Here is a 17,398-nt window from a genome sequence, read left to right on the forward strand (position 1 = left end):
GCATTGTCTCTCCTGCCCTGAGAATGGGACATATGTGACCTCTTGATCTTTTACTCAACCAGAGAGTAGCCCCTCTGTCTCTGCCAGAGCTGTTATCTTAAAGTGTCCTCAGGAGACAAAGCCTGACTATTTACCCTGTTACTCTTATTCTTTCTATTTCAAAGTGCAAGCTGGAGACTGACTGTTAATACCTGGACTCAAGCCCACTTGCCTCCTTCCTTAGGAAGTGTAAAGCAGAGGCTAGTTGTAAATTCTTGGCCTCACAAGCATATGATATTTCTTTCCGTCTGTTTACATCATCTTCAACATCTTTATTCCTTTCCTACCTCTGCCTTTCCCTTTTGGTAATCATAAGTTTTCAAAGTCTGTTTCCATTTTGTTAATAAATTCATTTCTACAAATTTTTAGGTTCCACATGTAAGGGACATTTGTCTTTCTCTTTCTAACTTTCTTCACTCAGTATGGCAATCACTACGTCCATCCATGTTGCCCCAAGTGGCGTTATTTCATTCTTTTTATGGTAAAGTAATATTCCGCTGTATATATGTACCACATATTCTTTATCCATTCCTCTGTCAGTGGATATTTAGGTAGCTACCGTGTCTTGGCAGTTGTTAATAGTGCTGCAATCAACATTGGAGTGCATGCATCTTATAGATTTGTGAGTACAGCTCTTTGTTCTCCTTAGGTTTATTCTTTGGCATTTTATTCTTTTTGATGTGATGGTAAGGGGGATTGTTTAATTTCTCTTCCTGAAATTTCATTGTTAGCATGTAAAAATGCAAGAGATTTCTGTGCATTCATTTTGTATCCTGCAGCTTTACTGAATTCATCGATGAGCTCTAATAGTTTTCTGGCAGCAGCTTTAGGATTTTCTATGCACAGTATCATGCAAACTGCAAGCAGTGACACCTTTATTTCCTTTCCAACTTGGATTCTTTTATTTCTTTTTCTCTGATTGCTGTGGTTAGAACTTCCGTAACTATATTGAATAAAAGTGGTGAGAGTGGCCATCCTTCTCTTCTTCCTGATCTTAGAAGAAATGCTTTCTTCTTTTTAACATTGAGTCTGATGTTATCGGTAGGTTTGTCAAATGTGGCCTTTTTAATGTTCAGATAAGGTCCCTCTATGTCCACTTTCTGGAGAGTTATTATCACAACTGGATGTTGGACTTTTTCTAAAGCTTTCTCTGCATCTATTGAGATCTATGGATTTGTGGATATTGAAAAATTCTTGCATCACTTGGATGAATCCCACTTGATCATGCTATGTGGTCCTTTTAATGTCTTGCTGGATTTGGTTTGCTACTGTTTGGTTGAGAATTTTGTGCCTATGTTCATCATTGATACTGCCCTGTAACTTTCTTTTTTGGTGGTATATTTGTCTGCTTGTAGTATCAGGGTGATGGTGGCCTCATAGGATGAGTTTGAGGAGTGTTCTCTCCTCTGCAAGTTTTTGGAATAGTTTCCGAAGGATAGGTATTGACTCTTCACCAAATGCCTGACGGAATTTGCCTCTGAAGTCATCTGGTCCTGGCCTTCGGTTTTCTGGAAAATTTTAAATCAGAGTTTCAATTTCAGTACATATGATGTGTTTCTTTGTATTTTCTATTTCTCTCTGGTTCATACTTGGAAAATTGTACCACTCTATATGCAGATCAGGAAGCAACAGTTAGAACTGGACATGGAATAACAGACTGGTTCCAAATAGCAAAAGGAGTACGTCAAGGCTGTATATTGTCACCCTGCTTATTTAACTTATATGCAGAGTACATCATGTGAAATGCTGGGCTGGAAGAAGCACAAGCTGGAATCAAGATTGCCGTGAGAAATATCAATAACCTCAGATATGCAGATGACACCACCCTTATGGCAGAAAGTGAAGAGGAACTAAAAAGCCTCTTGATGAACGTGAAAGTGGAGAGTGAGAAAGTTGGCTTAAAGCTCAACATTCAGAAAACTAAGATCATGGCATCTGGTCCCATCACTTCTTGGGAGATAGATGGGGAAACAGTGGAAACAGTGACAGACTATTTTTGGGGGCTCCAAAATCACTGCAGATGGTGATTGCAGCCATGAAATTAAAAGACACTTACTCCTTGGAAGGAAAGTTATGACCAACCTCGATAGCATATTGAAAAGCAGAGACGTCACTTTGCCAACAAAGGTCCATCTAGTCAAGGCTATGGTTTTTCCAGTGGTCATGTATGGATGTGAGAGTTGGACTGTGAAGAAAGCTGAGCGCGGAAAAATTGATGCTTTTGAACTGTAGTGTTGGAGAAGACTCTTGAGAGTCCCTTGGACTGCAAGGAGATCCAACCAGTCCATCCTAAAGGAGATCAGTCCTGGGTGTTCATGGAAGGACTGATGCTGAAGCTGAAGCTCCAGTACTTTGGTCACCTCATGTGAAGAGTTGACTCACTGGAAAAGATCCTGATGCTGGGAGTGATTGGGGGCAGGAGGAGAAGGGGACGACAGAAAATGAGATGGCATCACCGACTCGATGGACATGAGTTTGAGTCAACTCTGGGAGTTGGTGATGGACAGGGAGGCCTGGCGTGCTGTGATTCATGGGGTTGCAAAGAGTCAGACACGACTGCGCGACTGAACTGAACTGAAATGAATAATTGGTCCATTACTTCTAAGTTGTCCATTTCATTGGCAAATATTTGCTTCCTGTATTCCCTTACAATCCTGTGTATTTCTGTGATGTCAGTTGCAACTTACTTCTCCATGTCTAATTTTATTGAATTTAACCCTCTCCCTTTTATTCTTTTTTTTTTTTTTTCTGAAGGAAAGAGCGCAAGGGCCCCGAGAGCACCCACGTGCCTTCATCTTCCCTCTCCCTGCCGCCAGTACCAGAGGGAAGGGACACGTGCGCGCACGGAGGTGACAGCCGCGACAGGCGCGCGCCACCAGCCCCCCGGCCCTGCTCGCCCCCCCATTTTTTTGGGGGGGGGGGGGGGTTTCACTGGCTCTGCTTTTAAAACATCATGGCTTTCTGTTCCATACGGGAGGGGAGGGGTTCAGAGGGTCCAGTCGGCGGGGCGACTTTGGTTAAGTCCCTGGTTTCTTGCTGCATAGAAGAGGCTGGGGTGCGAGGAGGAGACGTCGTCGCGTTTTCTGAGGTCCCTGGCTGGCCGGACCCGAGCCCTGGACAGTGTGCTACCTCATTCCACCACCAGGAGGCGATTGTTCCCTCTGAGATTTCTTCCTGTGGCGACGCTGACAGCGTGCGTTGGGGGGAGGCAGGAGTGTAGTGTAGGGTCACAGAAGGTAAAGCAAGACCTAGGCCTGAGACTGGCGTTGGTGGAGAGCACCATCTCTCCGCGGGGAGTCCGGGGCTGAAGGGGCGGGGGGAGGAATTTCAGGACCTGGGTCCCCCTGACAGAAGTCTAGGGGAAGGAAATCATGTGGCCCAAGGCAACAGTTAATGCAACACAGTGGGAGATGTTCCTTCTCTACCCTGCCAGGCAACCTCTTCCCCCCAGTTGGGAAGGGGCAAGATTTCTGAAAAATACTGCTGCCTGCTTGGGTCTGCACACCACCCTGGTGGGGCCAAACTCTAGAATTCGCTTGCAGTGGAACTAGGGGAGACAGCCAAGCTGGGTTAACTGCATAGACGGGGACAGCTCCGAACTCTCTCCTCCAGCCCCCAAATGGACGAGCTCCGGATTCCCGAAATTCCTGGAGGGACCCACCAAAACGAAAGGGAAAGGGATTAATAAAACTAGGTTTGTCTTTCCCTGTCCCCAGCCTCCTGGCCCCCTTCCCGCTGGGCGCCCCCTGCAGGCCGCGTCCTCAGCACGTCTTCAGCACCTGTTGCAGATGGAGGCGCACTTCGGTGGCATTTTCCCAGGGTACCACGCTGGCGCGGAAGGAGCTGGGCTCAGCCTTCTGTGCCTCCTGGATAAGGCGGTGCATGGGGTAGCCGCGGCGAGGGAAGGCCACATCGCCACCGGCCAGCAGCCCCATGGGACAGAAGTCGTTGGCGCCGTCGCCCACGTAGACAAGGCGCTCGAAGTGCACGCCGTCGTGGGCCCACTCGCGCAGGTAGTCGCTGAGCACCTTGTGCTTGCACATGTTGGCGGGGCAGCGCGCGCAGCTGTGTGAGTGGAAGGGCTGCAGCGCCAGCAGCCCCCGAGCGTCGGGCCCGGAAGGGTTGCTGAAGATGCGGCGGAACAGGCCTTGGTGGCCGGCGGCGCGCAGCGCGCTCTCCACGCCAAAGGTGTTGGCGTCTGAGATGAGAATAACCTCAAAGGAACCCTGCTTGGCCACAAACTGCAGCATTTCGCCCATGCCGGGCGACAGCGGGATGGACTCGTAGACCACGCGCAGGTCTCGCGGCCGCACGCCCTGGTCACTCAGGTACTGGAAGACGCACTGCATGTACTCGTTGTAGAAGCCCTCGCGGTAGGTGGCACGCAGGCTCTCTGGGAGCTGTTTTCGTCCACGATAGTCTCAGCAAAGTCGAAGGTCAGGAGGAAGCGCGGCGAGCCCTGCGCAGCCATCCTGCTGTCCCTAGACAGGCATCGGAGGCCAGCAACTGGAAAACACCCGCTCACTGTCAGTACGTCACCCTGAGCACCACCTGTAGGGATTGTTGGCCTCCAGCTGTCGGTCCAGAGCTCCTGACAACCATACAAGGTCCATGTGAGGGTGCCCAGTCAGGTGGCTTTGTTTCCACCACTAACATCCACCTGATCCTATCCCCTCTCCTGAGCCCCAGAAACCACTCAGTAAAAACAGCCCATCAAATAAGCTAAGGACCACAAGGCCCTTGCTAGGCATCCTCTTAACAATCCCTCATGATGCTGGAAAGGTTACAGATATTATTGAAGACCTAGAAAGGGTAACCAACTTGTGCAAACATCACACACTATATATAGCAGAGACAGATCTCAAAACCAGATCTCAGAGTCTGAGACCAGTGTTTTTTCTCTATATGTTCATTGCCCCTTTCTTGTGTATGGTACATCATGGCTTACAAATCAGCTTCACTCATATTCTGTCCTTGCTCAACACAATTCCATGGATCCAGCAGATGAAAAGGACTCAAGAGATTAAATAACTTGCCCAAGGCTACCATGTTTCTATTGGGCTAAGCCTGGTCACGAACACTTGGTCACAGCCTTGCCTGCCCTCTGTCCTCAAAAGGGAAGAGGCAGATGCCCAGGGCTGGGCATCCACTGCAGCTGAAGGGCTAGGACCCCTGGGTACCACAGGTGATCTAGGACTGTCTCACTCAATGGTGCTTCTAGAGACTGGCAGTCCGCCAAGAGTCAGGTTGACATTTTTGCCAGATTTTGCTATGTGACTTTGGGGACAGGATTTGGCTTCATGGGGGCTTCACCAATGCTGCTTCAAACCTACAACTCCGAGTTGCTCGCCTCCACCCTGGGTTTAAATGAGAAACTAGATGCAGCTGGGACACATCTGGACCACTACTGCGAGCCAGACTAGACAGGGGAAGGAGCAAACGTCTGGCTGGCTGCTGCCCTCTGGTGGTGAGAGTGGGTTGACATTGGGTACCCCTCTGACTTTGTCAAGGTGACTCTCCCCAGACCATCCCAGGACAGCAAGGAAAATCAACAGCTTCTCAAGAAAGAGACTGGGACTTCGCAGGAGCAGGGCACCAGTCAGAGGAAGGGCTCCCTCCATCTTGAGGTACCCCATCTGTCCCCATTCCCTGGCTACACATGGAATGTGGGTTTCAGCCTTTTCCCTAAAAATTTGTAGTCTAGGAATCTAGTTGTGGCCAAAGCTCTGGAAGCTTTCTCCTGAGTGACTGAATCCTCTTGTGGTCACCAAATAGTGTCTCTCAGAGGAAAGGGGGACAGGACCTCTGAGCTTTTCCAGCCGGGTGGGAAGTGGCGGCGGCAGAGGTCTGTCCCGGCTGAGTTTGGAGTGTGAAGAGTAGGGGTACACGGGCTAGCTGAGGTATTTGGGCTCAGGATGGAACAAGGGGTGCTTACGGGAATTGGAGGGGATGCGGTGTCTTATCCACCCCCGGGTTTCTGGGCTTCGGCTCTCACGAGTCCCTCCAGTCCGGAGGGGCCGTGGATGACGTGCGTCTGGGCCGTCCCCTCCACTTGCCCCCCATCCCCCCTCCCTTTTATTCTTGATGGGTCTGGCAAAAGGTCTATCAATTTTGCTTATCCTTTCAAAGAACCAGCTTTTAGTTTTATTCACTTCAGTTCAGTCACTGAGTTGTGTCTGACTATTTGCAACCCCATGGACTGCAGCACGCCAGGCTTCCCTGTCCATCACCAACTCCTGGAGCTTACTCAAGCTCCTGTCCATCGAGTCAGGGATGTTCTCCAATCATCTCATCCCCTGTTGTCCCCTTCTCCTCTCACCTTCAATCTTTCCCAGCATCATGGTCTTTTCCAATGAGTCAGTTCTTCACGTCAGGTGGCCAAAGTAGTTTCATTGATCTCATCTGTTGCTTTCTTAATCTCTATTGCTTATATCTCTGCTCTGATCTTTGATTTCTACCGTTCTGCTAACTTTCCATTTTCTTTGTTCCTTTTTCTCTCATTGCTTTAGGTGTAAGGTTAGGTTGTTTATTTGAGGTTTTTCTTGTTTCCTGAGGTAAGATTGTATTGCTACAAAATTCCCTCTTAGAACTGCTTTTGCTGCCTTCCATAGGGTTTGTGTTTTCCCTTTCATTTCCCTATAGGTATATTATGATTTACTCTTTGATTTCTTCACTGACTTCGCCTCCACATGTTTGTTTTTTTCTACAGTTCTGTTTTTTGCTGCAGGTGATTTCTACTTTTTATCATTGTTCAAGAATATGGGTTTGTTGTTGATGTTCAGCCGCACAGTTGTGTCTGACTCTTGGCGACCCCATGGGCTGCAGCTTGCCAGGCCTCCGTGTCCCTCACCATCTCCCGAAGTTTGCCTAAGTTCATGTCCATTGCATCGGTGATGCCATCCAGTCATCCCATCCTCTGATGCCCTCTTCTCCTTCTGCCCTCAGTCTTTCCCACCATCAGGGACTTTTCCAATGAGTCAGCTGTACATATCAGATGACCAAAATAATGGAGTTTCAGCTCAGCATCATTCCTTCCCAATGAGGATTGTTGAATTCCACTTAAGATTGACTTATTTGATTTCCTTGCTGTCCAAGGGACTCGCGGTAGTCTTCTCCAGCACCACACTTTGAAGGCATCGATTCTTTGGGGCTCCGCCTTCTTTACGCTCCAACACTCACAACCATATGTGCCCACTGGGAAGACCATAGACTTGACTATATGGATCTTTGTCAGCAGAGTAATGTGTCTGATTTTCAACACACTGTCTAGGTTTGTCATAGCTTTCCTGCCAAGAAGCAAACGTCTTCTGATTTCATGGCTGCAGTCACCATCCGCAGTGATTTTAGAGCCCAAGAAGAGGAAAGCTGTCACCATTTCCACCGTCCCCTCCTCTATTTGCCAGGAAGGAACGGGATGGGATGCCATGATCTTTTTTTTTCCCCCCAACATTTAGTTTTAAGCTGGCTTTTTCGACTCTCCTCCTTCACCCTCATCAAGAGGCTCTTTAGTTCCTCTGCCCTTTCTGCCATTAGAGTGGTATCACCTGCATATCTGAGGGTGTTGAGGTTTCTCCTGGCTATCTTGATTCCAGCTTGTAAATCATCCAGCCCGGCATTTCTCATGATATGCTCAACATATAGATTAAACAAACAGGGTGACAGCAGACAGCCCTGTCATACTCCTTTCTCAATCCTGAACCAGTCAGTTGTTCCATACAGTGTGTGTTTCTTCTTGACCCACATACAGGTTTCTCAGGAGACAGGTAAGATGGTCTGGTATTCCCATCTCTCTAAGAGCTTTCCACAGCTTATCATGATCCACACAGACGAAGACTTTGGTCTAGTTGATGAAACAGAGGTAAATGTTTTCCTGGAATTCCCTTGGTTTCTCTATGATCCAGCGAATGTTGGCAATTTGATCTCTGGTTTCTGTTTCTTTTCTAAACCCAACTTGGACATCTGGATGTTCTTGGTTCGCATAATGCTGAAGCCTAGCATGCAAGATTTTAAGCATTTCCTTACTAGCATGGCAGACGAGTGCAATTGTCTGATGGTTAGCACATTCTTTGGTACTAGTCTTTTTGGGAATTGGGATGTGGATTGACTTTTTCCAGTCCTGTGGCCACTGCTAGGTCTTCCAGGTTTGCTGACATAGTGAATGCAACACTTTGATGGCATCATCCTTTAGGGTTTTGAGAAGTTCTACTGGAATTCTGTCACATCCACTAGCTTTATTAAGAGCAGTGCTTCCTAAGGCCCGCTTGACTTTACTCTCCAGAATAGGTTGCTCTGGGTGGTGACCACACCATCACAGTAATCCAGTACATTAAGGTGTTTTTTGTACAGTTCTTCTGTATATTCTTTCCATATCTTCTTGATCTCTTCAGCATTCACTAGTTCTCTTCCGTTTCTGTCCTTTATTGTGCCCATCTTTGGGAAAAAAATGTTCCCTTGATATCTCCAATTATCTTGAGGAGATCTCTAGTAATTTCCTCTTCTGTTTTTTCTTCTAGTTTTATACGCTATTCATTGAAGAAGGCCTTCTTGTCTCTCCAAGTTGTTCTTTCGAAATGTCTGTTTAGTTTGATATACCTGTCCCTTTCTCCCTTGATCTTTGCTTCTCTTCTTTCTTTAGCTGTTTGTAAGGCCTCCTACCACTTTGCCTTCTTGCTTTTCTTTTTCATTTGGATGGTTTTGTTCACAGCCTCCTGTACAGTATTACAGACCTCAGTCCATCATTCTTCAGACACACTGTTTACAAGTTCTAATCCCTTGAATCCATTTGTCGCCTCTGCTGCATTATCATAGTGGATTTGCCTTAGGTTGTACCTGACTGGTCTAGAAGTTTTCACCACATTTTTAGGTTAGCCTGAATTTTGCTATGTGAATCTGATGATCGGAGCCACAGTCAACTCCAGGTCTTGTTTTTTTCTGACTATATACAGATTCTCCATCTTGAGCTACAAAGACTGTAATCAATTTGATTTTGGTATTGACCATTTAGTGATGACCATGCGCAAAACTGTCTCTTGTGCTGTTGAAAAAGGATATTAGTATCACAATAATATGGAATTATTGAGATACAATTTACTTACAAGGTCTCTGGCCGCTGTAAGCACATACTCTTATGGTACCACCACCACAATCGAAATAAAAACTGTTTTCATCACCTGCAAAATTGCTTCTGGTTTCTTGTCATTTAACCCCTTTGTCAATCCCCAGACACAGGCAACACCCCATCTGTTTTCTCTATATATAGTTTGGCCTCCTCAAGAATGTCAAGTAAATGGAATAGGCAGTAGGTAGACTTATCCATGAGGATTTTGTGAGGGAAAAGGATATACAGGTGACTCCTGGGTGTGCAATGTACATGTCACCTGAGTATAGTGAAATGGGTTGATTGTTACCTACCTATTCGTCAGATTGAAGGCTTACCCTCTCTATAATGTGTATATGTGTTGTCTGTTTAACTCACATTTAATTCAATGCAATTTCTCTTCTATGTTTGGAAAGGTTGTTTTATGAATGAGAAAGGGTAAGTCTTTTGAAAGAAAGTGAATCTTCATTGTAAAAGTCCTCCATCTGCATCTGAGCAGTACTTACCAGGATGTCAACATTGATTGCACAAGCACAGGTACAACAAGTACACTGTAGTCACTCAAACGCTGCTCCCTGGGTCACACAGGGACAGCCCACCTGGCAACCCTGGCAGGCCCAGAGTGCCTGGCCGGACCTGCCGATTGGAGGTGAGACTGTCCCCACTTTAAGTCAGCTGAGTAGCAGCCTTTATTGCATCTGCAAGCTTAACCAACTGCTATCATGCAAAGGAACATATAAGCCAAATGCAGGGATTAGGACTTGGACATTTTGGGGCATGATTACTGTGCCTACCGCAGCCAGTGCTCACTTCAAGGCTCACCTACTCTAAATTCTTTGTTTGTGCCAGTCTCCCTCAATAGTCCAGAGAAAGCGGTAGACCTGGGCTGATGCTGGTGGGGTGGGGGTGTGATAGGGAGGGAGCATCTTCCCTGGAGTTGGACTGGCAGCAGAACCAGGCAGGATGGGGCCTAAGGATCTCCAAGGCTGAAGGGGAAAGGCAACAGGGGTGCACTGAATGAGGCCGGGCTTCTGCATTCCTCCTACCCCCTGGGGCCCAGATGGATTTCTTTAACCTATGCCTCAGGCCCTGCCACAGATTTCCCACTGGAAGTGGAAGGCTTGGGGCTGAGCCAAGGCTTGTGATGTCTATGTTTCCAGCAACATTATAGTGAGGTAGTTGGTCTGAACTGTGTGCTCAGAGGAGGGAAGGGAGCCTGGTAAAAAGTGAATGAGGGGTTGTGTTCATGCCCTTGCACCTCCACTTCCCTGAGCTTCTCCACTTCCTCACCCTGGTGACCACAGTCCCCGGACCCTCTCTGCCCAAGGGTGGGGCTGATGCTGATGCTGGACTCCCCGGGCACAACTTACCTACATGTCTCAGTGCCAGAGACCTCAGCTGGACGGTCTCTGCCAAATTTACTCACTCGGACAATAGCTAGAAGTGCTACACCACCAGGCAATAACCACTGGATCAGCTCTAAACTAAGTGATCAAGCCCACCTGCTCCAGGGAGGAGTCTGAGAGTGGAAGGAGTAAGTCCCACCCATGTTCTTTTCTGACCCTGAGGTGTCTACTATTCCAACCCACACATAGACTGTCCACTTGACCTCATTCCAAGAGGCCTGGAAGGGAATCAATGTGAGAATATGGGCGCAGTGCTCCCCATTGTGCAGGTGCAGTCACTCCTAAATTCACTTCTTCATGGCACCCTTCTTGTGCCTGCCTCGGTTAATTCATGTTGGGTGGTCTCCTATTTCTAAGATGAGCAGCAGTATCCCTGGTGCTCTCCAGAGCCACCCTTCCCATTTCATTCATCCACACCCTCAGCAGTTGGCAGATATCATAGAATGGCAAGGTACGATCCAGAGCCTCCTCCAGCGACTCCAACTCTGTGAGAGTCCCAACACCCTGTCCTGAGGTGTGGTGACTCCTGCATCATCCCTGTCCTACATTTTGGGAACATGACAACACCCCTTGAATATTGGGGGATCCGACCCTGGCTTCTTGCTCACTCAATGCCTTACAGAATCTGGACCAGTCTCTACTTTCTTTTCTCCCCGAATCACATCCTTATGCCTCAAGGGCATTATCCTTGCTGACTTTTATTCACACAGAGAGATGTCCAGGCACCAACTCTGTGCTACCTACCCTCATACCCCCTTTTGTGTAATAAAACCCTGGTCTGTCAGGAATGGCGTCAGGCATAACCTACCCTCAGTTCACTCAAACACAGATCTGTCTCTCTGAGTCTCAGGCTGGCACAGTCCTGGAGTGCTGGCTGAGGGAAACGAAGTGCTCCCCAAATTCCAGCGAGGGGGAAATTGAACACAGTGTTCAGACTCATTGTCATGTGCCCTAAAGAAGTAGTCTGGGATACTGAACTGGGATACTCTGGGAAATATCATTTGTTGGAAGATTTGTGTCATGGGTCTGGTGGAACAGTATTTGACAGGGACCCTGCAAGAACAGACTTACTAACCACACTTGCGATAGAGCATGATGGGCCCATTTCCACTCATGGTATAGAGAGGCTCAGGCTGGAGGCGAGGGTGGTCAGCTGGCTAGGGCAGGGAGGATGTGAAAACACAAAAGACCACCATCCATCTCTAGCTGCCAGGGTGCAGTCTGACCCAGGCTGGCACCAAACAGATGCATCTCCTGACCTCCAGCCCAGAGACTAGCCTGTCTCCTGTGTTCCCTGTACCTTCCCTCCTGCTCCCCAGGTCACTGGGTCCAGGCTTCATGCCAAAGTCCTTCATTGAATGCAAAGAAGGAGAAGCGAAACTATTGGTGCCTGAGTCTCAGGGGTGAGAGCTAAAGAGGAGAGGAGGACTGTGTGCAGGTTCCAGCATGCAAGGTGGGAGTGGGGCGGGGGTGGGGATGGTACCAGCAGTAGGGACTCCAATGAGAGGGCAGAGCCTGGGAAGGGAGAGATGAGGGCACCTGTGCCTGTTTCCACCTGCTGAACTACACGTGCACGCAAGGTCACCAATGGCAATTCAGGGGAGGGATCAAGGGTACTCCAGTGGAAAATAGAGTGGTCAGGGTAATTAGGACATGAATCCAGTGCGGCAAGCAGGATGGGATGGAGCTCTGTGAGTCATGAGTTCCTTCCAATTGGGAGGCAGAATGTCAACGATGGATGGGAACCGGCAAATCCCAGAGGAGCGAGTTTAAAGAACTAGAAGAAGCCTTTAAGGGAATGGGAGGATGGGTCAATGTGGCCAGACAAGGCCCTCAGTGAACCCAGACCAGGGGCACTCCGTTTCCCTGCTGGCCTGGATGGTAGCAGAGACTGACCCGGATGGGAGCAGAGGCTGACCCGGAATCCCCACCGCAGGATGCCAGAAGTACTGCTCTGCAACAGGCTCTGATATGGAGTGGCTCCCCACCAGGCCTTGCCCCACTCCCCCTACCCCTACCTCCCAGAGACAGGGTAGAGCACAGAATATGAGAAGACCTTTAATCAAAAACTGCTGTGAAACTGGGACAGAGAGGGGGCAAAACAAAGGGCAGAGGATGCCCTGGTGGAGGCAGAACGAGAGGCAACAAGCTTAGCCGCAGCTCGCCGGCCCCGGAGGTAACAGCTGCTCCTCTTGCAGGAAGATACTGGGCTCAACCTGTAAAACAGCAGAGTCAGGGAAGAGCCTCAAGCCAGGGCAGCCCACAGCCCTGCTCAACAGCCAACCTTGTGGGAAGGGGTATGCAGTGTGTAACACTCACTTCAACGGATCTGGAACTTGTCAGCCAGGTACCGCATGGAGGCTGCAACAGGGAAAGGCATGAACAGGTGCTCCAGACAGACGGACACAGAAGCCTGTCCCCCTGTCCCCGTGGGGAACCACCTAGCCCTGCAACCTGAAACCCACCTACCCCCAGCCCGGATGCAAAGAGCTCTGGGCCTGATCACTCCCCACTACCGGAATTAAATGTGGAGCCACTTCCTAAAAGGAAACATAATGTACCAGCAGCTCTCAAGCGCAGGGCCATGCCCAAACCATTCAAAAATTGTCTCGGAAACAATCCAACAAGACCCTTAGGGGCCACACCAGATCAACAGGGCATCTCTACAAGTCCTATCAGAAGGAGCTCTCTAGGACTCATCTGGCTGGCAGAGTATGCACGCAGTCCACGCAGTACTTTGCTACTTGTCCGCATGCCCAGCTGGACATGCACGGCAAGCTCCAGGGACAGGCTTCATAGGTTCTCCTCCCCACAGGAATGCTGATCGCTACAAGGCCCCCTGCACCTGCAGCCCACCTCACTCCAAGGGCCCACCCCGCTTCTGCACTAAGAACCCGCTGCTCTCTGTCCCTGGTTCCTCATACCAAGTTGCTCCTTAAGGTCGTCTATTTCTCTCTGTAGCACCAGACACTAGGCCAGCAGACAAAGGAGGAACAGAAATGGTTAGTATACACCCGCCTCCCCTCTCCTCCTCCTCTCCTCTTCCCTGGGTCCTCATCCCAAACCAGGTGTCTAGACTGGTAAGAGAAAGACATTCCTCAGTGGAATGGAGGTGGGCTCCCTCCCTGGGGTACGGGATGGGATGGGGCGGGGGGGGGGGGGCACACACAAGTCAGTTGCACTTGGACTCAGATCCCACCAAGGTGTTTGGGTGTGCATTCATAGGAGCCAGAAGAAACATTACCCGAGGACAGCCCTGCCTTCTGCGTGGCTGCTGCTGCCTTTTCGGTCTTGGGCCATGGTCAGTTGGTTCCTGGTCACCTGACAGGGAAAGGACACACAATCCAGCTTCCCAGGTTCCCAGTGAGGTGGAAACTGCCAAGCAGGCTCTAACGTGAGGTGAGGCAGTACCATCCTCTGCTAGCATCACGTCTCCCCTGCTCTGCCTGGGAGGCAGTGCAAACCTTCTCTCTGGGCCTGCCCCTGTATTCCTTAGGGCAGCCATTTCACCATGATGGAGGCTCTGCATTCGAGCCTCCCAGAGTGGCAGCCACAGCCAGCACCTGGGAGAGCAAATGTGGGCGAACAGCACTTCACAGAAAAGGCTATTAGCCTGCAGGTCTACGCCCAGAGTAGCTGTTGGGGCACTGCCACCAATCACCCCTGCTAAACAAATTCCACACAGAAGGTGATGGGGCCAGGTCGAGCCCTGGTGACACCCTGTTTCTCATGGGAGAAGTGGCCTGAGAGCAAGGCTGAGCCCCCAGAAGAGAGAGTGAGTCAGATACAGAGGTTTCTGCCCTCACCCCTGGCCTCCTCCCCCATATCAAAACCCAGGACACTCACCTGAGGGGCCAGGCCCTCTGGGCATGACTTCTCCCTTGTTCATGGCCACGGGCTCTGAGTTTCTTGAATCCTGTGTGCCTCTGATGTTGAGGTTGGCCCTGCCAGGTTCTCCATGATGCACCGATGGAGAAGATGGCCATGGCCTGTCAGTGGTAAGCTAAAAACAAGATTTCTCACTGATCTGGAGTAAGGATGTGTGTGTGTGTGTGTGTGTGTGTGTGTGTGTGTGTACCAGTGCATTTATATGTCTGTGTTTGTGAGAGCTCATGTGATTCAAGACAGAGCTGAGGTAGGGAATCAGAAAGAGTATTGAAAGGCTGATCTCTTTAGCACATTCTCTGTCAGTCAGCCCCAGGCCTGTAGGCATAACTGAGCTGGGGACAACATGTGGCACTGAGAAAGCCTGGGGCCCCTGCAAGGAAGGTTTGGGGAAGAGCTAGGAAGTAGGATTCAAGAAAGTGATGCATCTAAACACCGAAGCTCTGTGAAGCTTTTAAGGGGTCCCCTCAAATCAATTCAGCTACCAGCTCTCCCTTCCACTCCAGCCCCAGCCTCGTGGAGGAGGCTGGAAACAGGACAAAGGTGGAGAACCGAGCTCAGCACACCCAAAGTGCTACCTTAACTTTTGTTCTTAGTGAAAGGACCCCAATCTGGCATCCTAATTATCCAGTGACCGAGGGTCACCCAATGACGACCCCTGAGGGATGGAGAGAAGGAGCACCGGGTGAAGACCTGTGTGTTGGGGAGGGTGGGAGGGGGAAGAGTGGGGAGAGAGGAGGGGTCTGGCCTACTCACTTGGCCCTTTGGGAATGGGTCTCTATTTGGGTCGTTGTCTTCTCCTGACACCGCCATTGCTGCCACCGACTCCCGGGCCCGCCTAGCCACGGGTTTCTTCCCAGCGCCGGTGTGCTCGGACTCTTCAACTCCCCAAGGGACCAAGGCATACTTCTTGGACCTCCCGAGTAGTGGGATGCCAGAGATTGGGGGAAAGGTGGCCGGTTCCAGGGGAGTGGCCGAGATTCTCTGCCCCCAGGAAGGGAAGTTTCTCCCCATGGCAGGTTTGGAGATGCCCTCAAGGGATTTCTTCTCCTGGACCCCCTTCCTCCTAGGAGTGGGCCGCTGCCTGCTGCCTGTACAGGCAGCTGCAGTAGCTGATACTACTGCCACTCCCGGGTAGCTGGGCAGGCTTCCCCCTTTCCCCCAGAGCACACTCTGCATTTTCTTAGGGGGAGAGATGTCCTCCTGCTCTGCATCGCCCTGCCTGCACTCCCTTTCCACAACCGAAATTAATCCTTGTGGAGCCGAGGACTGGCAAGTGCCTGGCACGTTAAGGAGATTCTCCCTGCCTTGGACATACAAGCGTCTGGGTGTGTTCCCAGGATCCTCAGGGCTGTTGAGCGTGGCCTGGCCTCCGTCTTTGGGATAAATGCTCACCCTCATCCACTCTATCTCACTGAACTCATCAGAGGACTTGGGGTCGGACAGCAGCCCAGATTGGCTTTCTGAGGGGGGCCACTGGTGATCCACAGCCACGTTCAACCTACTTCTAGTGCCTCTCTTAGGGTTCCCGCTGACGTGGAGAGGGCCGGCCTCAGCCTGTGCCGCTTCCCCACACCGCTGGGTGGCACTGCCTCGACTGCGGGGACGGGCCTCGAGGTCCCGCAAAGCAGACACTTCGCCGACCGCGTAGCTCTCCTGGGACAGGTAACCGCAGGTGCCCAGCACATTCAGGTCGGCCAGCTGCTGCAGGATGGCCGCCACTGACTCGTCAGCCAGCTGCAGAGCGTCCCCCTGATCGTCGGCCGGGGACCCAGGCCGGCCTTCGCAGCCCCACAGCCCTGGCCCTCCCGCTTCCAGCAGCTCCCGCTCTGACTCGAAGCCCTCAGGGTCTGGGAAGCCATCTCCGCCCTCACCCTCACAGCTTCGCAGTGCCCCAGCCTCGGGGCTAAGGCTGGGTCCCTGCGGGCCGTCGGAGCCGGCCTCAAGGCCACTGGTCTGCTCCCCATACTCTGAGCTGAAACCCGCTCCCGAAACAGACACCTCATCATCTGGGGAGCTCATGTCGCGATCTGGGTGGCCGCCGGACCCGGGGCTGCGACGATTTATCAACCGGGTCGCGGTGGCGGCGGCGGTGGTGGTCACGGCAGGTGAGGCGGGCGTCGACTGGAGCTCGCCGTCAAGCACCAGCAGCACCACACGCAGGAGATGGCCGCAAATAACGCGAGACTTTCAGCGTGCCAGAGCTGCTGCCTCCTCATTGGTCCGGTTCCTGCCAACCAGCACGTGCCTTGTTTGGCCGTCCCCTCGAGGTGTAACCAATGGAGTCGGCAGCCTCCTCTGGCTTGCTGCCAAGCCCAAGGACCATCCCGGCAGTTTGGAGTTGGTGGGTGAAGGTGAAGCTGCGAGTATACGTCTGTCAAGCCTCTCTTCCCACCTCCTCCTGTCCCACCTCTGCTTTCTGGTTAGAGTCACAGCCCTGAGCCCCGACTGTGTACAAAATGGGTGGAGCGGGAGGCAGGAGGGTACTGAGGGCGCTGGTCTCCTGGGAGCTGAGGATGAAACGTCAGGATGGAGGCGCTGGGGGCCTAGCACATGCTGAAAGCATTTGCCAGCCTCCCTTCCACCACAAGTCTTATGACCCAATGGGAGAGTGGGCAGAGGAATCCCGCACTCAGTGGTGAGTGGTCGGCGTACTTCTCCCTAAGTGGCCAGAGGACAAAGGGATTGTAGTTTTGTCCTGTAACATCTGTGCCTCAACTGCTCCATCAAATGTTCTTGGCAGGCAGATTTGGGGGACAGACTGGGGTTGACCTTGCTCCCTCAGCTCTTTCTCCGATCTGAGGCAATTGAAAGAAGAGAGAATCTTAGTGTCCAGTTACAGTCGCAAAGGTGCTCATGACTGCTGATTCTTGAGATGTAAACTAGAACAACTAATCAGGTTTCACACACTAGGAAGACAACCTTCCTAGAGGTTAACCATTCTGAGAGTGGGAGAAGTTAGGAGCAAACC

The 17,398-nt window shown here is 50.8% G+C and overlaps 1 protein-coding gene and 1 pseudogene across 1 annotated transcript; both read right to left on the reverse strand.

Annotated features, from left to right (window-relative positions):
- Window positions 1–2,965: 2,965 nt before the first annotated feature.
- On the reverse strand, window positions 2,966–4,666 carry LOC122690445 (annotated as a pseudogene).
- Window positions 4,667–12,598: 7,932 nt separating this feature from the next.
- Window positions 12,599–16,577, reverse strand: LOC122689994 (uncharacterized protein CXorf49 homolog). Its single transcript, XM_043896900.1, has 6 exons — window positions 15,184–16,577; window positions 14,389–14,545; window positions 13,787–13,863; window positions 13,467–13,512; window positions 12,862–12,903; window positions 12,599–12,758 (listed from the first exon to the last, which is right to left on the reverse strand). Exons 1-5 carry the CDS (start codon window positions 16,447–16,449, stop codon window positions 12,863–12,865), a joined length of 1,587 nt encoding a protein of 528 aa, XP_043752835.1. The 5' UTR covers window positions 16,450–16,577; the 3' UTR covers window positions 12,599–12,758; window position 12,862.
- Window positions 16,578–17,398: the final 821 nt, after the last annotated feature.

Source organism: Cervus elaphus, chromosome X (genome assembly GCF_910594005.1).
Source record: "Cervus elaphus chromosome X, mCerEla1.1, whole genome shotgun sequence".
NCBI lineage: Eukaryota > Metazoa > Chordata > Mammalia > Artiodactyla > Cervidae > Cervus > Cervus elaphus.